Source organism: Dryobates pubescens, chromosome 2 (assembly GCF_014839835.1).
Source record: "Dryobates pubescens isolate bDryPub1 chromosome 2, bDryPub1.pri, whole genome shotgun sequence".
In the NCBI taxonomy this organism is placed as follows: Eukaryota; Metazoa; Chordata; class Aves; order Piciformes; family Picidae; genus Dryobates; species Dryobates pubescens.
The window spans coordinates 16,755,972-16,781,680 of record NC_071613.1 but is presented as its reverse complement, the minus strand read 5'-3'; the positions used below and the strand labels follow the sequence as shown (position 1 = coordinate 16,781,680).

Sequence of the window (25,709 nt, the reverse complement as noted above, 5' to 3'; positions counted from 1 at the left end):
CACCCAGGGCAGGCCACACAGGTGGGTTTGGAAAGTCTCCAGAGAAGGAAACTGCACCACCTCTCTGGACAGCCTACTGCAATGCTCCAGCACACTCTCAAGGCAAGTTCTTCCTTGTGCTGAGGCAGAATTTCCTGTGTTCCAGTCTGTGTCCATTGGCCCTCATCCTATCACTGGGCACCACTGACAAGAGCCTGGCCCCTTTTTCTTGACACTCACCCTTTGGATAGTTGTAAATACTGACCGGATCTCCTCCTCAGCTTTCTCTTCTCCAGACCAAAGAGCCCCACGTCTCTCAGCTCTTCAAACCTGCTTTCCAGAGAGAGCATTTCATCCTTCACCACTGCCTATGGCCTCTCTCAACAAACACCACAGGACATGTTATCTGGTAAAGGAGATGTATATTTATTCACTTTACAAAGAGGGTGCTATTTAGTTGCAACAGCTCCGTTTATAGACAAATATATTATTGTACATTCTAGTGGTGAATGGCTCAAACCTTTACCTTGTTTTGCTCTTAAAAATGTGTTTGCACCACTTCAGCTTCCATTAGCTGAGCAAATAGCTGTCCTTGTTCTGCCACTGAGGGATTAAAAATCCCTGACTAAGGGCAGGGCTGTGCGCTACGCAGGCACAAGTGTTCGCCTTCTCATCTCCCTCCCTCACTGCCCCTCTCAGTTCAACACAGTTTATCCTCTGGCTTCGCATTAAACTTATATACAGCCTCCCTCGAAACAACATCAGGAGCCACTGACAGTTCTCATGTCCTTTTGAAGCACAAGAAACATCACTGATTGGTACATATAAAAGTCTTTGAGTTCAAATTTGTTTAAAAAAGGAGGGAAAAAACCAAGAAGAGAAAGCCATTTGTGTGAGCCAGGGCGGCAGCTAGACAGTGCCGAGGCATGGCTAAACCGATGGAGGACAGGGGCAAAGGAAAGAGTTTCAGGAGAGAATTTAAATATTACAAAAATATCTCTCTTTTTTTTTTTTTAAATCTTTTTTTTTTCCCTGTGTTTTTTTTGGGGGATGTTTGTTGGGTTTTGGTTTTTTGTTACAAAAGCAGCAGGATGCCCACTTGCTGTTGCTAACCGAAGCACGGAAAGAAGGTAGAGAGATCCTTGAATACCGGCAACAAATTCAGTGTAAAGCTGAACCAAGTTTCCCCACACAAAGAGTGGTGGCAGATTTATTTCACTTGAGATACAAATCCATGTCCACACGACAGGCAGACTCTGACCATGAGGTGGAAGAAATGTTTCTATAAGTAAGCGCAGGGAAATGGGGCGAGCGAAGGCTGGCATGGTTAAACGCTCTGGATCCACAAATGCACCGTGCCCCAAAAGTGCCTCTGCACACAGGGCCTGCAGGGCTCTGCACTCCCTGTATGCAAATATGGCAACTCCCAGCAAGATTGATCCAGAATTAGAGTTTGGTGGCCCACTTGTTTGAACTGTTAGAAGTTCTTCTTCCATGTCGCTATTCTTCTTCACTTTCGTTTTCTGGTTCCCCATCAGAATCACCATTGATTTCCTTTTCAACAGCCATTTCTTGTTCATCAGATTGCTCCTCTTTTTCTTCATCTTCATCCCAGTTTTCCTGGGGGAGGTAAAAAAAACATGGAGGTGTAAACCTTTGCCAGCCACACACTTTCTGTTACAAGTAAAGGGGAGAAGATTCAGTCCAACTCCACTTACATCAGACTCTTTATCTGCAATCATCTCATCATCTGAGCCTTCCTCCTCTGAGGATTCTGCAAAGAAAAAACAATCCCTCAGTCTAGAAAGCAGACTTTGAAGTGTCATTGTGCAAACAAAGCCCAGCTCTACATGCTGCTGGGTCTCCAAACTGTGCCACTTCAATTCCACAACTCAATCTACCTGAAGATTATTTTGATCAACATGAACAGTGGAGACTTTCAAAACCCACCTGGGTGTGTTCCAGTGCAATCTGATCTATGTAAACCTGTTTGAGCAGGGGAAGACGATGGAAAAGAACTACATGATCTCTGAAGGTCCCTTCCAACCCCCACCATTCTGTGATCCACTACCTTGACATCCTACTGACTCCTGTGTAGAAGTGCACGGGCTGTAGCTACCTTAGCAGAAGGGCAGCCCACTATCTTAAGCACCATAGCAAGCTTGCAATTAACTCACTCCTTAATTTGTGAAGCAGAGATGGGAGGGAATAAAAGGAGGAGTATGAAAGAAGGAACAATGAACTACAAGATATCCACACCAAGATATCCACACCATTAACCACTAACTTTACTGCCACTGACTTCCCACTGGCTGCCACATGAAGTCAGGAGCTGAGCTACACCTTGCATCCACCACTTACCATCCTCATACACCAGCTTTGCAGTCTGATTCACCTCAGTCACATCCTCACCCGCTTCTGACGCTGCAACCTGGATGGGATTTGCAGATTAGGCTTAGATACAATCACAGACACCAGCCTTAAAAGTCAACAAGACTCCTACCAACATAAATGATGCCTGCACCAAGTTTAACACAGTGTTATTCATCTGGGGAAGTAGTTCAACATCCAAACATGAAGGATAAGTATGAAGGATAAAGTACCATTTCAGAGGTGTCTACAATGAGGTGGGGCTTGGCACCTCCTATCTATTCCCTTTTAAAACTCTGTGTATTAGTAGGCACACAGAGCAGGAAAAAATGGCAAACACTTCCAGGAAGCAAAGAGTGAGAGAATGAGACAGGCATTAAGTGTACAGCTCTGAGCCTTATCAGCACAGCTGTACAGCAACTGTATTAAGTACCCAATGACAAGTGTAATCACAACCGAAGGTTAAGTCTGTAAATAACACTTCTGCACAGCCTGTGTTCTTTGGTTGGAGCTCACCTGGGAGGCAATAATGAAGAGTCTTCCGTGCAGACGGGAAAGCTTCTGCAAAGTTTTGACTCTGCTCTCCATTAACTGGTAAAGCATCCCCAGCTGAGGGATAAGGTCTGGCAACTTGGGAGAAGAGAAGGAGGAAGAAAAATGAAGTTGTTGACACAAATGGCTTACTCTGAATTTTTAAACTACCTTTGTATGTTTGGGACAAGCAAGCCTTACATTATTCTACAGGGAAGGGAGAGCTGAGGGTTCACAGAAACTATCTGCAGCCTGATCAGGTAACATTTGGCCATGTTCAGAAACTGTCTACTTTCAACACATGGCAATTCTTACAGGACTTTTCCAATCACTGCTCTAAGCAGGTGCTAAAGGACTATTTGGAAAGCTGTGTAGAAGGGACCTGAACACACACCAGTGTACAAGTGCAGCCTACCGAACACATGGCACATTCTGGTACACATGAATTCTGTAACACACGGGAGAAAGGGCTAGCAGCACCAAAATACCTTTTTCTCTTAACTAAGCAAGAGTGCTTTATCCATCACTTGGCTGCAATCCAGAAGCTAGGACATAACTTACTACCCTGCCAGTTTTGACACACCTTTACCCTGTAAATCTAGCCATTCCCCAGATAGTCTCAAGATGAGACTTACAATAGCCAAGCAAATTTAGGTCTGCAAGATTTAGTAACACAGGCTGCTTTGACAGTCATTTTGTTCCCTAACTCTCACAGGTATGTCATAACTTATCTTGGTTTGGCTTGGGGATGACTGCAATTCCGCCACGAAATATAACCAAGACAAACAATTTATCGGCAATGTGCAGCAGTTCCACAAAACTGGCAGAGGTATAGCCCTCTGTACATTGATTCGGGCACTGCTGTATGTGGAAAGCAGGAGCCAGAAATCCCACAGGAATAACACAGATATATCTAAGTATTTCAATCTAGTTCTAGTTCCATGCACTAGCATGAATGCAAAATACTTACTGTAGAAAGGTAGGATGCATGTAGACTGAAAACAGACTTCAGCCATCGAACCATTAGTGAGGCACTGGAAAAGAACAAGAAATTCTATCAAAGAGAGAGTGGCTGAGAAACACCCACTGCACATTCCAGATGAGAAATACTTCTAGATAAAAAGTTAAATGCAGATGGAAATCAGTTTGGCTCTCCAGATGAGACACCTGTGTAAGTTACTTGTCAGGAAAAGAACAGGCATTCCAGAGATGGACTAAACTAAGGATGTGCTTCTGGCAGCTTTTATGGGAGATTTTAAGCATTCTACTTCTTCCTTCACCTACATGAGGAAATTTCTATTTAAAAATAAACAAATTGAAGCAAAACCAAAAGCACAGAGAGAATCTGGATTTAAAAGCAAACAAACAAACATACAAAACCAAAAAAGCAAAGGCAGAAAAATCCCAACTCAACACCAGACACCGCCATTAAGGACAGCAAAGCTATTCTTAGAGCAATATAGCAAGATGAGGAGGGGGGAGGCAAGGCAACACAACACCAGGAGATGTCTAAACAGGTTTGCTAATTAAACTGAAGAAGTTATACATCATCTGATAGTTATTTTATGTTACATATTGATCAGGTCCACAGTGTCAGTTCCCTGGCACTTCAGGGAGAGGGTTCCATGCTTATTTCAGGTATCCCTTTCCCATTTTGATTTCACTTCATCCATCCTGACAAAGCATTGTCTCACTAAAAGCTCCTTTTTTGCACTCACTGTCATCAGGTGAGAATTTTTATCTCAAGATGCTGCAGTGTAAGTACTGTTACTACGGACATCAGTCACAGAGGTGGAGGGAGAAGCCATAATGCACAGACTAGTTGCAAGTGAGTTAAACTGTCCTTGGGTCATCTCTTACCTGTATGGGTTGCCCTGCAATCTCTTCGTAAGCTAAAAGGAGAGAGAGAGTCAGCAGTAAGTAACAAACACACCATGATTTTAAACCCCAACCATTACATCCCCATGACAGCCTCAATATTGGTGCAGAAAGATCTCCAAGCACTTGAAGTCTGTTAGGATTAACCACTGCCAGGCTCCAGAATATTACATGACTGGCTCTACCATCCTGGATGCAGGCTTCCAGCTGGCAGAAGCTGATTTTCATTATTACACTGAAACTGGAAGTCTTGCTGGCAGAAGTGGAAGAAAATCTCCTAGTTTCTGTCTCTGTATCTGCTTAGTAGAGCAGGTGTTACGAGGGGGAAAAGCTGTAGTCTAACACTTGCACTTAAAATTCCCTAACAAAGGTCCTAGACAAGACACACTGCACCTCATTAAGCTAAGTTGTCGTAGTTTGGGCTTGCTCACATAACAAGAGCAACTAAATGATGCTCAGTTTAAAGAAAGTCAAGTCTAGAAAAGGCTAATCCTCATAACAGAGATTTTTATTTAACATCACTGACAAAGCAGGTCAGAAGCCAAATCTCCCTTGGAATTATTACTGAGAGATGTCACAAAGCTTAAATATAGCAAATGAGCTTCTGAGCCATCTTCAAAAGAGGGAAGAAATTGCTCCCCAATTTCCAAGTGCTATCTAAACTCACTGTTCTAAGTATTTATTCAGCTCTTTTTTCTCTCACATAAGCATATTTAAGCTCATGTAACGTGCCCTGGCTGACACTGCTGTTTCCACTTTGCAAATTTTCCCTCATTTTAAATAGTTTAAAAGAAGATGCAGTGGTAACTGTTTGTCATGGACCAAGCAAGCTTTAGCTTAACCTCTTCCTTTTTTCCCCCCATGCTTTAATACTGTCTTGGATGACTATCTAATGCTCTTCCCAGCTTTGACAATGGCATTCTGTCCTTTGGTTGACCTTCAACCAGAGAAGAGCATATCAGAGATACATTAAGAACAATTTCCCTCTCACAAAATTCACAAAGCAGTATTTTAGTGGTAAAAACAAACGACACATCCTGGACTTTCCCCAGCTAGAATGCTCACAGTGTCTCTCCTACCTCATGCAGCAGTGGAATGACAGCGTGGATAGGCATCCTGGCTACTGTGTTCTTTATTAGAGTTTCCTTTTTTGTGTTAAGCACTCTCTGTTAAAATGGAAAAAAATGATCAGAGAATCACTCAGTTTTAACAGGTATTTGAGCAATGAGCACAGAACAAGGCACTCAACCCACCTAAAACAATATACCATGGTCTCAAGCCTACCCACCCTGTCAGGAACAAAGCATAACATGCACCTGAGAATTTCCCCTGCCATTTTTCTCTGCTTGACCTCTGTCAATAAATGCCTTTCACCAGGATCTTCACCAGGATCTTCCACCAATAATTTCTATCCAGCATTGAACTATTATGACTATTTCCCTGCCTCAGAACTATTGTTTCCTCCTAGTCCAAGTGTAAGGCTAAGCTATTCAAGTGAAAGTGCTGGCATCAAGCTCAGCTTGACAGGGATGGGGTGCTGGCCCATCTCATTTAAACTACACTATCACCTCAAAAGGTTGGACCAGATGATCCTTGGGCTGTGGGGGACTGTGATGTATCTGTGAACCCTCGGAAGAGCTCTGGTGAGAAAACATCTCTGTGCTCCCATGAGAATCTGGAAACTCCCTGGACAGAATGAGTGGGAAGGAGAAACTGCAAGATAAGCTGTGAGGCCACCTGGACTAGCTTAACAAGTAACTATGACAATGCTATCGCTGATCCATGAGAATCTTGAGAAAAGTTCATTAACCAATTGCAGGCAGCCACACTAACGATACACACAATATATGAGTTGTGTGCTGGAATAAATCAGTCGCTTTTTTGGCCTTCTAGATGCTCTGCTTGTGTTTGATTCTTGTCACGCAGACCGTCACCTTATCCATACCCCGACCCCTATACAGCGACACTTAAACACAGGGAGGAGGCATCCACAAATTCCCTGGGCAAACTGTTCCAGTGTCTCACCACCCTCACTGTGAGCAATTTCTTCCTAATCTCCAGTCCGAATCTGCCCTCCTCAAGCTTCAATCCTTTCCCTCTCATCCTAGCACCACAAGCCCTTGCAAAAGGCCCCTCTGCAGCTTTATTGTAGGTCCCCTTCAGATGTTTTATATAACAAGTTTATCATTAACATAAGCTTCTCAAAGTTGATGGACTGACTCAGAAAGAAAGGCAGGTAACGACAAAGCATTACCACTATTACCATTCATGTTAACACTGCCTTGAGCAGCAGATCAGCAAAAAGGCAGCTGGGAGAAACAACAGGTTCTTGACTTGCAATCCTCCTGGCTCTCCCCAAGTCTCATGAGTAGATTAAGCAGCAGACAGTGAGTAGGCACCACTTACATTTAAGATCTCCGCATCGTTGCTCTCCAAGCCCTGCACCAAAAGCACTGCGAAGCTGTCTGCCTGTGGAAGGCCCCCTGGAGTTTTCACTTTGCTTACATCAATGTCCAGTGCTCCTAGGCGCTCTTCAATGCTCTCCTGCACACAGTAAACAAGGGCAGCGCTGTTTCAGTGCAGCTGAAAGCAAAGTTATCAAACCTACAGCATTCCCTTCTGATTATGCTTGAAAATTACATCAATTTTGCATCTTCTTTGAATGGACTGATAGAGAACAGACTGAGAAAAGATGACAAAGCAGTCAAAGGGAGGGCTGTTTCCTGCCAGGCTCTCTTCTCCTGCCCCTGTCCTGCCGACATCCTGGTGCTGCTGCTGTTAACCACGTGGTGGGGCCAGTTCCATGCTGTTTCAGACTCCTAGGGAACTGCATCTAAAGAGAATGCATCTTACATGCAAAGAATCCTTTGCCAGCTGTGTCTGGTTTTGTATGTATTTTTATTTACATTTTTTCCTTACACCTTTGTAACCTTCCCTTTACTCAAATGCCTTCCATAGTTTGGTAAACTTACCTTTTTAACTTCCAAATCGATTCAAGACTGTTCTTTTGTAGATTCACCTCTCTCTTCTCCTCCTGCCTAATTTTGCTTTCCCTACCAGGAAAAGGGGAAGGGGAGGCAATATAAATCTGTTCCATTTTGGGCTTTTGGGCTCTGGGAAGAGCTTAAACCACAACAGGGTGAAAGGTTTTGAGCAGAGGGAAGTCTCTTTAATACAAATAGCATAATTAACCTTGCTTCCACACCTAGCAGAGCAACTTCGAGTTCCCCTACAGGAGCTGTAATGACAACTTACAACTTCATTTTCTCCATTATTGCTGTGTTTAAAAGAGGAAGGCAGCACTTTACCTCTATCTCTCCAGGTTTCCTCTTGTTTTTCTTTTTCTCCTTTCCTGAGGATGGAGTTTTGACAGTTGTGCTGTGTCCTGGAATGCCTGGCACTAGAATTTTGGTGTCCGAGTTCGCAACAGGTGTCTTTACCTGGCAAACAGAGGTAACCACATCTGCATGAACTGCTAAGATCTTCAGCTTTCTTCCAGTTTCAAATACTGATTTTATTCCAAGACTCTTGCATACACAGTAAAACCAGCCTGCCACAACCCATTTTTTGGACATATCCTACATTTTTAGTAGCAACTAACAACCTCAAGCAGAAGGGAGATAGTTTTCATAGCAATGCTCTCTTCTAAATCACCTGTGAATCTTTTTACTGACAAGCTTGTTCCATAACACTCAAACACATTGTTTGTATCCAACAATAAGCAGTTGGATGTTTGCTAACCTAAACAGGTTCCTGTTTCCCCCCAATGCAGAAGTGCGGGAAAAGCAACACATGCACAAAAAACTCCTCTGAGTTGAGATAAAAAGAGTTTAATACAAAAGAGATAACACAATGCACAATTACCTTAACCTATCTGCACAAAAAAACCTGCAGAGAGCAGCAGCAAGCAGAAGACAGTGAGCTAAACCCCACACCAGGGAGCTACTCCCCTCATCCCTCTCCATCTGGCTGTCATCCCAGCAGGAGAGAGCCAACACCCAAAGCAGCAACCTGAACAGGACACCTCTCACATTACACTCTGAACTTCAAGCCCCGTAATACTCTGCTCCAGCCAGCACTCTCATTTGAAGCTGGCATTAGGCAGGATGCTTTTGAATAACAGCAGCAACTTAACCCATGACATCCATCAAGAGCTCACAGGATCACAGGATGTTAGGAGTTGGAAGGGACCTCCGGATCATTGAGTCCAACCCCCCCTGCCAGAACAGGACCATAGAATCTAGGACAGGTCACACAGGAAGACATCCAGATGGGTTTTGAAAGTCTCCAGAGAAAGAGACTCCACAACCTCTCTGGAAAGCCTGTTCCAGTGCTCTGTGACCCTCACAGTGAAGTTCCTCCTCATGTTGATAGCAGGTGGACTAACAGGCCCATAAACAGCATGCAGATTAACACGGCTCCCACTGGAAGGTAAGAACTGACCAGAAACAGCAGCACAATGTAAAAGCTAGTTACTATTCAGTCCCACCAGTTTTTCTCTAGGGATTGCTCAGATGCAGAACACAGTGGTCTGAATTGGGACTATGGTTACAATGACAGAGCAACTTAGGTTACACCAAAGCAGCTATGGTGTTGACTTTCAATAAGCACAAAGGAGCCTGACTTTTAAAGGCAACATATTTAATAACCAAGTGCTCCCCTGACCCACAGAGCATGTAAAAGAGTATGCAACTTCAGAACATCAGCAATACTACCTGTTACTTCCAGAACACTTCTGTGCAAACCATTTTTTCAAGTACCTGCCCAGACTTCTATACTTGTGGGAGCCCTGCTGGGTGCCCACTGAAGCAATGCAAGTGTCATCTACTACAGTGAGCAAAGCAACTTCCATGTACTGTGTAAGGAAACCATTTTGGTTTGCAGCTCAAGAGTTTTACTGATGTTTTACAAGAGTGTTAAAATACTGCCTCCTTTGCTCATCACTGACCTTGTCCCCACAAGGCATGCTCAGACAGCCAAGAGAAATGTGTCTTCACTGCAGTTCAGCAAAAAGCGAAACCAAGATGGGTATCATCACTGCATGCCAGGAACTTCCCACACCTCTCACTACCTGACAGCTCTGCTACCCACCAGCCCCAGGAATCAGGACAAAACCCCTCCTAGCTGATGGAGCACCAGAACCAGTGGCTAACTTGGGGGTTAGAAAAGCAGCACTGTCTGTTCACGTCACTGATACTGCAAGCATTTCAAATCTTCAAGGCCTGGAATACGCACTCTGGTTAACAAGTTCACAGCCTGTGTCTGAAGCCCAGAGTATCCTGCATGAGAAAATGGTGGCAAGTGACCTCAGTGGACATTACTGCCATCTAAGTGTCGTGTTCACATTCCCAGGTGCCATACATATCCCTGGAATAGGAACATGTGAAGGCCATCCTGATAAAGAGCCAAAGGGACAAGTCCTTGAAGGCTTCATTGCATTTTATTTAGACTCTAAAACAAAGCTCTCCCTACTTCACCCCAAACCACCAGGAGCAAAGAGGCTGTACAAACTGACAGAGACTAGGGGAAGGAAAAGAACCATCAGCCAGCCTTGTTTGTCAGACCCCCTGAGAATAGGACCCGCTCTGAGCTATGGAAAGATGTGCGCAAGCGCACACAAAGGCAGAGGCCACAAAGCACACTTTACCCACAACTGACTGAATGCTATGGATAGCTGTAGCTGCCACTACAGCTCTAAGCAGGTCCATCCAGAAATCCAACCTCATTTTAGAAGAGACCAGTGAATTCTACCATCTCCAAAGTAAAACAAGAGAAGAAACAAAGCCGTGCTTCATGCAAAGCTCACCTTCGTTAAAGCAACATCTGTTTTAAGTGACAACACTTTCTGGATGTCCCTTATCAAACACACGTGGGATTCAGTGGTATTCAAAGACTAGAAAGACAGGAAGAAAACCAGTTAAGGACAAAACCAGTTAATATACTTGAGATTCACTCCTGTGATTCATTATGCTACTGACAGACCAAATGCCAGAGGTATAAAGCAGAATGAATTTCTTTTTTCATTTTAGAACAGCAGCTGCTTTGCACATCTGCCTTCTACTAACAGATCTCTATGCCCTCCTAAGAGGTTCACACAGGCAAACTGAAACAGTATTAAAAAGCAGTTGCAGTGGCCTAACTCATTAACGGCTGAAATGACAAGAAACAGCCAGCAATGTAAATTGCCCTTCAAAACAGCTCAGGGGCAAGTTATAGCTCCCAGAAAAGGGGAAAGGAATAAGCTCTGTCACACAATTGAATAGATCAATAAACAAATAAGTATAAAGAACATCTCTCCAACTGGGAGCAACACATAGTCCAGATTACAAAATCCCCCACCTCTCCACTAAGTTTTACATACCACTTTCTCTATGATGGGCTGTAAGGTGTTTCCATACACAAGCAGCAGAGACTGCTTGTCCGTGCAAAAAGCAGCTGCTAAAATCGGGACCGGTTTAGGTGTGGAGTCCTCATCGTTTCCAGGTGTTGCTATCTGGATAGTACAGTTTGATGTTAAGGGTTTTTTGCAATAACTGGGGGGAAAAAAAAGAAATGGAAAAAAATTCCAAGAGTTTTAGCTTAAACACTTCAGTACCTTGCACATCTTAGCATGTTTCATTAGCAGTCCCTCAGCAAACTCAGCAAGTTCTTCATTTTACAGATGGCTAAGGTGAGGGAGGTAGAGGGAGATGAAAATCTTGGCTAAAGCAACACTTCATACCAAAGTGCAGCACAGCCCCAACAAGTAAATTCTCCAGAATTGTGTCCAATGCTCAAGACAAGGAGCTGGAACTTGATTTATGAACAGGCACAAGAGCTTACATGCAGCAACACGAGAAGATTGAACTCTGCCTTAGAGAAATCTCAAAGACAGCCTCAACATGAGTATGACTTACCCATTCAAGATATGCTCAAATAAATGCACCTGCCCATCTCTGCACACAACTGCTAACTTCACAGGCTGGAAGAAGGCACAGTAAAAGGTTTTAATTAGACTAAAGATCAGGACATCCAGAGACAGCAACTAAACACATTAAAGATTTAACTAAATCCGTAAGGAAGATCAGAGACACTAACATCACAGGAACATTAGAACAACTATTAAGAGACAAAAACCCCTGTACTTTAATGTATCACTAGTGATAAATCCAACTCTGAACACTTTGCACAGTAGCATACAGGTCATCACAAGCAACAAGTTCCAAAACTATGGTACTGTGATCGTTTGAGGCTGTGCCTTTAAGACAAAACAGTGCTGGGACACTCTGGCTGAATGTTTTCGGTACTAGAACAAAAACATTCTGATATTCTAAACGAATTTCATTGGTGAATAGATAAAATGCAACTTTAAATTGTTGAGCAGTTGGAATTTTTTTTTTCTCTCAGTTCAGTTTGGTTTGGGAGTTGGGGGAGTGTGGGTTTCAGCCTGTTCTCCCTGCCTGCTTCTCTTCGAACTGCTGGAGTTGGCCTTCAGATAAGCAAAAACTAATCCTGCATGGGCTTTTGAAGCTTACTAACAACTCTTTCCCTTAATAACTTGCCTGCCTTTCTCTCTAACCCCTTTTTTGGGAAAAAAAGGGAGGTAGGGAGGGAGAGAGGGGGTTACAGGGAGGGGATCCCTCCTGGGGGAGGGATTTTTGTTGTATATTTCTGTGTATATATATTGTAAATACCTGTATATATTGTGTTATATATAACCTGCTTTCCATATATGCTTGTAAATATATAGCTTTGCTCTTCAACTGGTTTAGCTGTGGTTTCTTACTCTGTGGAGGAGGGAGAGCTAAGCCCTCTCTCAACCTACTACAGGTACCCAATACATCTAGAGGCACAAGTCTACCAAGGCCTTGACCTTATAAATATACTCAGAGGGAAGAAACTGAGATGAGTGCTCCAAAAAGTGAAGTGAGAGTGCACAGCACAGAATATTCTTATCTCCGGTACATGCACAACTGGAAACATTAGAAAATAACCAAACACAGGGCTTAGGAAAGGAATCTAAAGGCAACAGGAGAAAAATGTTTCCAATCATTACTGAAACAGTTTGTGAAGATGTTTCACGTGTAGATATTTTTCTTAAGACAAATACTTTGAAAGAATTGTTGAAACTGAAGGCCCTTGAGAATGCACACTGCTACTGTGACTCATGAAAGGATAGTCAATTCCAAATGCAGTTACACTGCCAAAACCATTTGCCATTAGATAAGCAAGGACCATACCCAAACTGGAATCTTAAAGTCTATTTCATTTTTTGTTCTGTTTGGGGCTTTTTTTTGCTGCCAAGTTCTAACAACCAATTTAATTACTAACTTGTTCTAAATAGGAAGCTACTGACATTTCTGCCTTCACACATTTCTGAAGGCAACACTGAATTTGCACTTGGCAGCTTTGAAAATGAAGATTTGAAACTTTCAGTGCCTGTGGCAGATATCCTTACACCTGTGAAAGGAGGCTGGACAAAATGACCTTTGAGGGTCCCTCCCAGCCTGCAATCTCTGAATCAGTGAATTTCTGAACAACACGAATACAAACCAAGCTCCTTCCTTCACACCCTGAAGAGGAAATTGATGTGACAAGTGAAAATTGTTGAACACATCTGCTCACAAAATTATTGCCCCTACCTCTTCTTTGACTTCTGATATGGTCAGGTCAATAAAAGTTGGTTCATCTGTTACTGTGAAAGCCATGACAGCATTCTTTTCTTTCCTATCTGATCTGATCTGCCTGGAAGACAAATAGTACACGTTATTTACAGTTGCATGAACAGCACCCTCTGCACCTGAAAAACAGCATAAAGCCTACAAACCACCAGTGACCCTGGCACTATCTACCCCACCCAAAAATACTCCTGCTGCAATTATGGCTTTCACAGAACGTTAGGGGTTGGAAGGGACCTCTAGAGATCACCAAGTCCAATCCCCCTGCCAGAGCAGGATCACTGAGGGCAGGCTACACAGGAATCCATCCAGATTGGTTTTGTGAGACCCCACAAGCTCTCTGGGCAGCCTGCACCAGGGCTCTGTCACCTGCACAGGGCTCTGTGACCCTCACCATTAAGAAGTGTCTCCTTGTTTTGAGGAGGAACCACCTGTGTTCCAGCTTGTACCCAGTTTCTTGTTGTATCACTGGGCACCATTATAAAGAGACTGTCACCCTTATCTTGATACCCACCCCTCAGATATTTATGTACATTAATAAAATCCCCTCTCAGCCTTCTCAAGATGAAACAGCCCCACGTTTCTCCATCTTCCTTCATAGGAGAGATGTTCAAGGTCTGCAATCATCCTCACAGCTCTCTATTGGACTCTTTCCAGGAGATTCCTGTCTCTCCTGAACTGGGGAGCCCAAAATTGGACAAAGCTTTTCAGGGCAGAGTAAAGTGGGGGGGAGAACCTCCCTAGACCTGCTGGACACACTTTTCTTAATGCATCCCAGGAAGCCATTGTCCCTCTTGTCCACAAGGGCACATTGCTGGCCCATGGACAACTTGCTGTCCACTTGGAGTCCAATGTCTTTCTCCATGGAGCTGCTTTCCAGCAGGACAACCCCTGGCCTGTACTGGTGCCTGGTGTTATTCCTCCCCAAAGGCAGGACTTTGCACTTGTCCTTATTGAGGTTCATGAACTTTCAGCTTAGAAGGTATTGTAAATTCTGAGAGCAAATTAACTTCCAAATGAAACTGACCAAGAAAACTTAGCATAGACCTCACAGTAAGAAAAAACCAAGGAAAAACTTATACAGCGTGCTCTTGGCACACACTAGTGATTCAACTGGCAACTGGAAGCATGCTCAGCCACAGCCAAGGAAATTCACATCTTCACTCAACAAAAGCACCATCTAAAAGATCATCACTGTGTTTCTCTAGTGCCCTTTCTGTTTAACCTTCACTTTAAGCAGAGTTCAGAAGATACTTCTGTCTTCCACACTGAGGATAAGCAAAGTTGAAAGTCAGGAAAAGCTTACATACCACACGCTCAGTAATCGGTCATGGATAGCTCCAGACAAGAAATAGAGCCCTGTAATTCCATCAAAGGGCTTATTTTCATTCACAGGTTTCACTGTGGTAAACATTAATGATGACACTGATGTAGCATGGCCTGTGAAATGCTAAAAGGAAAAGAAGAACCGTTCAGGGATTGCCCTAAGCAGTCATATGGCAAAAATTAAAACATTGCTTAACAAAGGCAGGTAGGAAAGACCTAAGTGTTCCTTAGTCAACAAGGATATTTCAGTGGTTTCTTGTTTCACTGGTGATCACCTTCCATGCATTTCTGGATTTCAAGGAAACTTCTTCTGACCCTCCAGATAATTATCAGAATTTTAAAAGTGCCATGGGGGAATGAAAAGCAAATTCACTGGGACTAAGTCTATGCAAAAGAAATCACCCACCTGTTACTGTCAAAAAGCACTCTCTGCCCCCCCACAATGTTACACAAACTTTTACAATGAAACTAGACTCATAGACACTCTAGGGCTGCTCAACCTCCCCACCCCTCCCTCAAAAAGCAATCAGTTCTTCAGTCTACTTTCATAAATAGTGGGTTTGGTCATCATAGGATGCAAACATAGACAGTAGTTGCCATGTGCTAACAAGCCCACAGTACCAGCACATGTGTGCACACTTACCTGACAGCAAGTATCAGGAGATTGAGACTAGCTGTGTCCTATCTGCTAGCAGGCAAGAAAACATGGCTGCATTCACGGAACAGCTAAAACGTGGTCATTTGCTCACGTCTCAGCCCTGCTCAGGGAACAACAAGGGGTTTGCTCCTATGCCTTCCAACTCTTTCAACAGCAAAGCTGATAATGCCACCAGTTACATGAAGTTTAGCAAAGACAGGTGAAGGCCTTGAGGACAGATTCATGCACACACCCATGCCAGCAGTAACTAATGCTGGGGTGAACCAAGTTCTCCTGCTAGAAGGGTATCCAAAAGGGACCCAGTGAAAAAAAGCAGCATCCACCTTTCTGCTACAGGCTTGGGAACATGTGCTGGTAGCGTGCTCAGACACAGCCAAGGAATTTAATGTCCTCACATTCAACTCTCAGAAAGTTGAAACCACCATTGAGAGATCATCACAGCAACAGCTTCCAGCAATCCCCAAACCACCAACTGCCTCTTCACACCCACTGAAATTTTCAGGTGTCCTACCAGGAAATACTATCTCCATAATGTCACCAATCAAGAAGAGGTTGATATTTTTTTTGCACCTAGCTTAACCAAATTACTTACTCTGTAGACTTCTTTGGTCTCCAGGTCCCACAGTTTTATAGTTCTACCAGCTGACAGCAGCATTTTCCCATCTGGACTGATGCAGAGAGAGGTGACACTGCCATTGTCGCCTTTCCACTTGCTAGAATTGGGATGGAGGAGTTTGAGAGACAGGGAGAAAGATGGAGAAGTAGGGGAAAAAAATAACAACACAACAATTTTCATTAGCATCATCTGCAGATGCACATCCACTATGCTGGAAAATTGAAATAAAAAATTATAGCACAAAAAAAAAAGGAAATTAAGGAGTCAAAGATGAGGTCAAAGCTATTCTGTTTTCACTCCTCTCCTTCCAGTTTGTTAACACAGAAATACAGCAGCTCAAAAATACTGAATGACTTATTTGCCCATTCTGTTCTGAATTCCTTTCTTAAACCCTCTGCTACTCAAAATAAGAGGCTTCTTTGCATCATAATATCTTGCAAGACAGGAGTGCTGCAATAAATGGACCTTTAGGAAGGCACTGCAGCAAGGACACAGAAGCAAGGCAAAAAGTAAAGGGTAGCATGAAAGAGTGAAGCAGGCAAAGGGCCAATGGAGACCTTAAGTACAACAGGAGACCCAAACGAGGGTGGGCATGTGATACAGACTGGCCAAATAAAACTGAAGAGATAAATTTTCATAATCCCTGTTTCTTCTGAAGGGCTTTGACCACCCCAGCAGGTGTAGGAAGGGCAGCACAGGAGGACAAAAGCAGTCCCAGAGATTGCTGGTAAGAGCTGAAGCCTTTTACTTGACGCAAGTGATTTACAACCACACTAGGAAAGCTGTTTTACTGGATCAGCTACTCAAAACACACACAAAAAAGGAAGAACTGGTCAGGGATGTGAAGGTTGATGACAACCTTCAGCCATCACAATCACAAGAAAATTCTATCTAAGCCCCTCAGAAAAAATGACCAATATGAACAGCAGAATCACAACTCTGGCTTTCAAAAGAACAGACTGTAACTTATTTAGAGTATTCAGAGGACAGAACAGCAGGATCCTCCTGGAGGCTGCCCTAAAGGGCAAAGGGGCCCAGGAAAGCAACCTCCTCAGAGTTAAAGAACAGTCTATCCCAAAGAGCAGAAAATCACCAGCTATTGCAGAAGGCTGTCTTGGCCAAATGGGTAACTCCTGCCTCAGCTCAAGCCCACAAAAACCCACAAGCATATGGAAGATGAAAGTGCAGACAGGTTAACACAGAAGTATATAAAATATTGTGCAGGCATACAGGGACAGAATTAGCTAAAGTTTTGCTGGCATTCAAACCAGCAGGAAATATGAAGGCAAACAAAAGGACACCTGCATAGAGCACATGAGCAGTAAGATAAGCCTGAGGGAACTGTAGGCCTGCTGCAGAATGATGTAGCAACCCAGTCAGCACAAACGTAAGGCCAAAGCATTGAAGAGCAAAGTCAGGCCTCCCATGTTCCTGTCCCTAGTGCATGAGTCAGATGGATTAAGTATTCCCCACAGTAAAGGGAAACCAAATTAGGGATCACAACAGTAAGTCAAACATGGTCAGCTCCTTAAGACTGAAAGGGATGCACTTTTACTACAAGACCACACTATCCTTGAGTGCCCACACAGCTGGGCCTTGAAGAGGAAAAACAAAATAACAGGAACAAAACATAACCACAAGAAGAATAATGCAGGTACCAACAGGCAGCGTTACAACAAATCCACCTGGCAGCCATTTCCAGGCACACAAGGGTAAAAAGTGTGACTGGAAACATGCAGCATAGATTTACAGATATCAAATTGTGTCTAACCAACCTAATTGCCTTCCTAATGAGACAACTGTCTTGGTTAGTAAGAAGAAAGCCACATATGCCATTTTAACTTGACTTTAACAATGCTTTTGACATCTCACAGAGTATCCCTGCAGCCAAACTGGAGATACACAGACTGAATGGATGGACTCTACAGAAGGGTAAGGTCTGCCTGCATCATGGAGTTCAAACAGCTACCATCACTGGTACGAAGCCCAGCTGGTGGCCACTGGTGTCACTCCATAAGGACATCCCAATACTGTTTAACTGTATGCTGATTTGCATTAGCTGGGGTGTAGTCAGCAGGTCAAGGCAAGTGGCTCTTTTCCTCTATGCACAACTTCTGAAACTGCATCTAAGCACTTTGTCCACTTATGGAGAGTACAACAAAGTCACTGACACAGTTGAGTAAATCCAGTGCAGACACAAAGGCAGTTTAGGGACTAGAGTGTGTAACGTAAGAGAAAAAGGTGAGGGAACTGGGTGTGTATCAATAAGATAAAGGAAGATTTTAAAGCCATCTTCTGCTACTTTTAGAGTCCAAACTTAATACAACCTAAGGATAACACAAGAGTGAGAAATGTTACCAAAAATGAAACATCATAAAAGAAGGGTCAAGATGCCATCACACAGAAGGCTTTTTACTGAACAAAGATAACCAGGATCATTAATAGAAATCTTGAGTTCTTCAAAGTTTAAAACCAGTTTGACTTTATTACCAAAGGAACTAAATGCCTACACCAGGTATCTTCTTACTTTGCACCAACAGTAGTTTCAAACAGTAGCAGCCTGCTCAGACAGCCAAGTGGAACTGTCCTCACTGCGTATCAGTAGTGAGCGAAACCAAGTGGGTTATCATCACAGCAAGGCCCTTTCAGCACAGACACATGCATGAAATTGCTTTCATTGGGATGAGATGTTCCAGTACCTGCTCCCTCTTACTTTCAATAGTATTTTCTAGAATTTAGACTTTTTCCAAAGTGACTACAAGCCCACATCCCATTAAGTCAGCATGGAGGGACCCAAATCCTTCACAGGGCAGTTACTCATTTCATTGAGTTTTCCAATACACAAGACAAAAAAAAAAGAAATACAATCATGAAATCTTCTTTTATCCCTTAATACAACCACTTCCCAGCTCAGAAAAGTAAGAGCCAACAATCAATTCTGTACAGTGGGCATGAAGCCAGGATAGCAGAGAGCAGCATTTCCAACACAGGCTCACTAAAACCTGTGAGGAAGGAAGCATACAAAAGCAAGTGTGGACACATCTGACCCAAAAATCAGCATAACTTACCACTTCACTTTGCAGGTCTGTGTGTTCCATTCCACAATGTGTTTGTCCTCTGAACAGCTATACAAGCAGCAGTTGTCTTGATGCCATCTCACACAATTTACTCTACTGTCATGACCACCATCCTACAAGAGGTAAAAGATGGTTAACTCATTAATACATCATAGAATCAACAGAATTGTTTGGGCTGGAAAAGAGCTCCAAGATCACGGAGTTCAACCATCAACCTAACACCACCACAGGCATTAAACCATGTCCCAAAGTGACACTTCAATGTTTTAAACGTGAATTTGTTGACTACCGAGTCTTCCCCACACCAACAATGAGAAAAAAGCTGCTCTTTTGAGAACTAAATTCAAACCACTGGCAACTTGAAGCATGGTTTTAGAGACCACTATACATATACAGTTGTATACATTAAAAACAATCCCTCTTTTGGTAAGTACACATTATTTTTTGAATTCATTCCTTTCCAAGCACTTCAGAGGGAACAAAAAAACAACTGTCCTGACCACGATTTTTATACACACAGCCAAACAAGGCTGCCCAACAGAATGCAATTTGCTTCACTGGAAAGGCTAGTGAAGAGGTCTTGCTGACAGTCAGCTAAGTGTCTGATTGCTTATGTACACTCAGAGCTGAGCAGCCTTCCCTTTGCACTCAACATTCAAGAGTGAGCTATTACCAGCTCTCAACAACCACAAACTCTGAAGCTAAAATACAGCTTTTAATGTTTTATGAAAATATTTCCTGGAGTTTCTAAAATGTCACTATTTGCATTGGCACCTGGCAGCTCAGACAACTCCCCCATGTGCAAATCAGTTGTGAGCAAGACAAAATACATCCCAACAAAGGCACTCTATTCCATAAGTGTAGTTAAAAGTCACAGCTCTTAATCTGGTAGGAATAAGCCTTTAATTCAACCTACCTCTACTACAGAGTACTCGCCACATAACACCTGCTGTCCTGCTCCTACACAAGAGCAGCCAGTGTTTTCAAACTGACAGAAACAGTACATTTTAACCTCAGACTCCTTTATTTTGTTCAGTTTTCAGGCATCAGTACAGCTTTTCCATGCAGCAGTTGATACTCCTTAGATAGTGTCACTTACATATATCATGATTTTTAGGAGTCACTGCCCTCTCTAAATTCTTGCACAGTTACCACCCTAAAAACAGCTAACTCTTTAGAAGCAAAACTATACTCCAGTATCTCAAATTTGGTCTTGCAGAGTCATTCACAGACTTCTGCTTGTTATGTAATCAGGGACTAAAACCAAGGTATTCAGTGTGGTGGGTTGGAAGAGGGAAGTTATCAATGAGAAAGACAAACTAAAAGGCAATGTTATCTCATTCAAGAATGGCCAGATACTCAGAGGTTCCTCAAGAGAGGTAAGTTCCCTGAAGCCTCCCTTAACACCTTCCCCATCAGTGGATGAGCACTTCAGTCCTTCCCTCCTCTCCCACAATACTGTGCAGGAACTGAAGGTATGATACACCCATGGAGGACTTCACTCTCCAGTTAATCATTTCATCATTGCTGATGTTTGTAGTGCAAAGTAACAAATCCATACACAACATTAAGGTATTACACTAACTTTGAAAGCAAGATTTCTCAGCTGCCAGCAAGAGAAAAAGCACCACTTGAAGTTTTCACCTGAATTACTGCACCTCTATGCACATGTGCAGTCACCAAGATGAAATTGGAAACAAAGAAACCCCCAACTGAATAATTAGGGTTGGTTTATTCTGTTTTTGAGCAGGAGAAAAAAAACAGAATAAAGTGACTGAAACCATCAGTATGTGGTAGCACGTGATGAAGGATGCATTACTTACTAGCTTGCTCTGTAGTTCTCCTTTTACTGTGCTGTACAACAAAATGCTACCAACTGCTGTACCAATAGCCAGGATATCTAACTGTTTGTCCACTTCTGCAACTTCAGACTTTCGTTTTTTCCTCTGGGGGCCATCCTGGAAAATTGAAACAGAAAAAAAAACATGACATAAGTTAGTGACCACAGCATGAAAGCAGAGGGAAAAACACCTCCTGTTAAATGAGAGACTCAGTCAGCCAGGACAAACTCTACCGAGACACAAAATTAAGACAATGAAGTGCACAGCAACCCAGAGACTCACTTTGTACCTCCCTGTACAAGGTAAGAAAGTTGCTGTGAATCACTTGGAAACATTTGCTGAAGGCTATTTTGCTGGCCTAGGGTCCATACATGAGGGGAAAAAAATCCACATTTTTTTTCACTGAGTTTGTGTCCCAGGGCAGAAATTGCTATCAGCAGAATACTTCATCCACAAAATGGAAGCCCTTCCTGAGGAATGATCAGGTTTGGGGATCTTTTCTCAAGAGCTATTCAGAAGAGTCTTGCAAATACTAAAGATTCAGAATGCCTCCTAAAATGAAAGCACAACCCAGCTATGAAGAGGGCAGCAACCAAAACTCCTAGCTAAGCGCTGTGCCCAAGTCTTGTCATCAGTAGCAGAGAGCTTCCTATGATCAGGCAATTAAGTCTTCACACCCTTCTGCTGCAAGTGCTATTGACCACTTCAAGGAGAAATTCCACTCCATCTCTCCAAATCAAAAATGAGGGAATGGTGCACACCAGTGTGAAGAATGAATAAAAGTGTCTCTTGAGCATGTCAAGCCAAAGAAGTCACAAGAAGCCACTACATTTCTTCTCACCAGGTCAATCCCACATGACACACTACAAAGGGAAGAAGGAACAAAAAAAAAGGAGAAAAAGTATCTATTTGGGCTTCAGAAGGAAAAAAAAAACCTCATCCCTAATAGCACTGATTAGCTTTTACAATGAGCTTGGTGACTCTCCATACATTTGTTATGTCACAGCAAAGCATTCTCACCAATTACAAAGCCAATACAATATATACACCAGTTAATTCTTCCTCTGCACAACAGATACACCTGCACTGATGAGCAACCAGAAGCCAAAGGAGACTGCTAAAATCAGTGAGCAATCAGCTGTGTGGGAGCTCCATGTGGTGCAGCTTATCTATGACACAACAGAGGTCACACAGCAAGTGTAAGTAATTTTCACTCCAGAGGTAAAATGGCAATCAGGATTTAGGGAGTTTTCACCACCACTAAGATTTGAAGTTGAAAGAATGCAGACAAGTATCTTGGTCCTTAGAAGCAGGACTTTTGTGTTTAACACAAACAATACATCCTGCAAGAAGTATTTTGCTTCAGGCCAACAAGTATCAAAATATTTTTAAAACCAAAGCATTTTTTTAGGTTCACTCTTCCCTGGGAAAGAAAAACCTTTATAAAATAGTTTGAAAACAGAGCAACTGAGAAACCAGCAGTCACAAAGTCCAATGAAATAAATCAAAGAGGTTTTAAGAGTCTCAAATAGCTTCATTTTTGATAGCAATCTTCAATCTGCTGTCTGACACATAAAGAAGGGCCACATGGCCAGTGGAGATGCAAGTAAAGTTTATGTGTTTTCGGCTACTTCTCAATCTCTTCAGGAAGTTTTACCAATTACCAGCCAGACTCTCACTGCAATGCAAACCCACAAATACAAGGAGACCTCCTGGCTCTCTACAACTTCCTGAAGGGAGGTTGGAGCAAGGAGGGGCTCAGCCTCATCTCCTTGGTGTCAAGCAATAGGACTAGAGGAAATGGTTTCAAGCTGCACTAGGGCAGGTTCAGGCTGGATGTCAGGAAATACTTCTCCACTGAAAGGGTTCTCAAACATTGGGATGGTCTGCCCAGGGCAGTGGTGAAATCACCATTCCTGGAGGTGTTCAAGCACAGTGTGGACCTGGCACTTGGAGACATGGTTTAGTGTTGACCTTTTAGTACTGGGTCCAGGGGTGAAGTGGATCCTCTTTGAGGTCTCTTCCAACAGGATGAATTCTGTGATTCTGTGTGACAGAACACAGAAACAGGATGCCCAGGTAGGTAGTTGAGGCCTTATCTCTGGAGATATTCAAACTCAGGTTCAGCAGGGCTCTGAGCAACCTGATCTAGGGGAGGATGTCCCTGCTCACTGCAGGGGGGTTGGACTAGATGACCTTTAGAGGTCCCTTCCAACCCAAACCATTCTACAATTCTATGGTGAACAGATTTTATTATCCTTTAACTTTGTTCACCCTCCATTTCTGACGGTTGTGGCCAATCTCAAACAAACAAAAAAAGAAAACAAAACTCACCAAAAACTAATTAAAAATGTTTGGAAAAGAAAAGCCAGGAAAAAGGCAAACCAAGCGAAAAAAGAATCCAACTTCTCTACACTGCATGAGATTAGTACACAGGCAGACTGCCAACTGGAGCAGAGATCCATATGGGATTCACTTGTGGATCAAGGTTTTAAACATAAGAGCCCCCTGTTTGCATGGACAGGATAGGATAAGGGAGCTGAGCTGTACCAAGAATTGGTTTCCTTTGCATTTCTAATTTTTGGGTGTGGGGTTTTTTTTCAGATTTATGGAAACTGAAGGTTTTTTAGAAATCCCTCAACTGTGCCTGAAAAAAGCACAGTGTTTCAATGAGCAGAGATGCTTAAAGGAAGTTATGTAAAATGGAAGGGATATCCTCAACTAGATTAGGTCACCTAGAGCCCAGTCGAGCCTCACCTTAAGTATCTCCAGGGATGGGGCCACAACCACCACCTCTCTGGGACACCTGTTCCAGTGCTCCTTGTAAAGAACTTTTTCCTAACATCCAGTCTAAATCTACTCTTCTCTAATTTCAAACCATTGTCCCTCACTCTGTCACTGAAGGCCTCTGAAGTCCCTCTCCTGCCCACTTGCAGCCCCCCTTCAGGTATTGGAAGGGGGCAATTAGGTTTCCCCCAGGGCCTTCCCTTCTCCAGGCTGAACCACCACAGCAGCTCTGTTTCGCACAGCACAGATTACCCCCATTTTCACATGCCAGTTTCATTTCAGTTTAAGAGTGAAGAACCTACACAGCCCAGCAATTAATGCAAGTATTACCCTTTTTCCTTCAAAGTTACCTGAAAAATGAACAAGTTAAGGCCAGTCTAAAACCAGCCCTTTCTGCTGCATTCTTCCAGTGTTCTGGGAAGTTACCAAATGCAGGGACCATGCTGCTCAACTGAGAAAAAAAGAGACACTATCTTCTTCCTCTTGTCTGCTTACCTGTGCATTAAGCATTTTGAAACACTTCTTAAAGTATGCCAAACACACTAAATTGCTGATACACCAAAACACTTCTTTAAAAGCCTCACCTACCTCTTATGACAAAGGGAGCAGATTTCACATGCTTTATTCAAGGGATTTTATTTTTCTTTCCCCAGGAAATCATAGAATGGCTTGAGTTGGGAGGAGCTTTAAAGATCACCGAGTTCCAACCCCCCTGCCAGGGGCAGGGACACCTCCCACCAGACCAGGTTGCTCAAAGCTCCATCCAGCCTGCTCTTAAACAGTTTGAGGAATGAGGCCTCCACAACTTTTCTGGGCAACCTGGTACGTTCCAGCTAGAGAAAATGAGGTTCCTTGAACATATAGAAGACTAAAAGGTACATTACTGTACATGCTCCAGCTGCTTTCTGGTTGAGTGTCCACCTGAAGTGAAGCTACATTAAAAAATTTCCATGTGGATACCATCTGACCCCCCTGAAGTATGTTCTGAATAAAGCTACTAAATACCTTCTCACAGGATTCCTAAGCCTGGGAAGACGCACCACAGACAGCATAGCAGCTTGCACAGAAATACCTCCACAGGGAAGTAAGTGTGGAGTGATACTGCCTTTACTGGAATGTGAACAGTACAGCAGTCGGCCAGCTCTGTAGCATCACCTTCTGAATTAAGATAAGATGTGCCATTAAGTAACCTACCTCATTCCTTCAGGGAAGGCTTCTTCCGTGCAGGGTTTATGAAAAGCAAATGATTTTACACAGTCAGCGCTTCTTATGAGAGCCCCTTGTCAAGTTGTGAAAAAAGTAACAAAATTTCCAGTGCTGGTCCCCCCCAACACATGATACCTGACCTGTGACGAGCAATCCTGCAATGCTCCTCGGAGCAGCGTGAATTCCCCCATGGCCCCCCACCGCGGGAGACATCACGCGTGCTCATGCCACAAGCACCTCGGGGGGCAGGGGAGACCGTGGCCGAACCCTGCGGGGCTCAGGTGCCCACCCTCCACAGGGCCCACATCCCGTACCCCACACCAGCACGCCGCATCTTTGCTCCCCGGCCTGCCCGGCCACGCCGACCCCCGCCACATGGCGCCGGGAGGGCGGGGTGAAGCCGAGCGGGCCGCGGCCACGCGTCAAGGCTACTCGCACCATCGTCAGCCCCATCCCACTGCCTCCTTTCCCCCGGTGTCATGCTCCCGTCCCTTCCCTCACATACAGCCCGTACCTTACTGGGGGGCGGCCGTCCCCCCGGCGGGGCCCAGGCCAGGCAAGTACACGCAGCGCTGAGATGGGCGGAGGGCACGTACTCGTGCTGCAACCGACTGTTGGCCGTCTCCCACACGCGCAGGCGCCCATCCGAACTGGAGATGGCGAAGAAACGACGGTCGCGGGGGGAGAAAGCGCACAGGGCCCCCGCCGCTGCCACCGCCTCACCGTCGCACGCCGCCGCCATGGCGCTCCTCGCCCGACCCTCCGCGCCGGCGCACGCACCCG

The 25,709-nt window shown here is 43.8% G+C and overlaps 1 protein-coding gene and 3 non-coding genes across 4 annotated transcripts; all 4 read right to left on the bottom strand.

The window, feature by feature from the left end:
- Positions 1-1,049: 1,049 nt before the first annotated feature.
- WDR43 (WD repeat domain 43) lies at positions 1,050-25,709 on the bottom strand. The gene is made up of 18 exons (XM_009906054.2): positions 25,441-25,709; positions 20,916-21,050; positions 19,084-19,205; positions 15,992-16,112; positions 14,726-14,865; positions 13,380-13,482; positions 11,655-11,719; positions 11,120-11,291; positions 10,565-10,651; positions 8,067-8,198; positions 7,165-7,302; positions 5,838-5,924; positions 4,741-4,772; positions 3,851-3,914; positions 2,866-2,979; positions 2,341-2,410; positions 1,698-1,753; positions 1,050-1,599 (listed from the first exon to the last, which is right to left on the bottom strand). The coding sequence occupies exons 1-18, from the start codon at positions 25,666-25,668 to the stop codon at positions 1,480-1,482; spliced, it is 1,986 nt and encodes a 661-aa protein (XP_009904356.2). The 5' UTR covers positions 25,669-25,709; the 3' UTR covers positions 1,050-1,479.
- LOC128899368 (small nucleolar RNA SNORD53/SNORD92) lies at positions 9,723-9,801 on the bottom strand. Its single transcript, XR_008463070.1, has one exon. It is a non-coding gene; the product is annotated as a small nucleolar RNA SNORD53/SNORD92 (small nucleolar RNA).
- Positions 15,759-15,843, bottom strand: LOC128899370 (small nucleolar RNA SNORD53/SNORD92). The gene has a single exon (XR_008463072.1). It is a non-coding gene; the product is annotated as a small nucleolar RNA SNORD53/SNORD92 (small nucleolar RNA).
- Positions 18,576-18,653, bottom strand: LOC128899369 (small nucleolar RNA SNORD53/SNORD92). The gene has a single exon (XR_008463071.1). It is a non-coding gene; the product is annotated as a small nucleolar RNA SNORD53/SNORD92 (small nucleolar RNA).

What these genes read in the sequence shown, in the direction of transcription:
- WDR43 (XM_009906054.2), bottom strand. Translation starts at nt 25,668, where the DNA reads ATGGCGGCGGCGTGCGACGGTGAGGCGGTGGCAGCGGCGGGGGCCCTG. An exon ending in TTTGAGCATATCTTGAATGG is followed by an intron (nt 11,292 to 11,654) that starts GTAAGTCATACT and finishes TTTTCCCCCCAG; the next exon opens with TTATTGCAAAAAACCCTTAA. An exon ending in TCTTCATTATTGCCTCCCAG is followed by an intron (nt 2,411 to 2,865) that starts GTGAGCTCCAAC and finishes AATCCCATCCAG; the next exon opens with GTTGCAGCGTCAGAAGCGGG.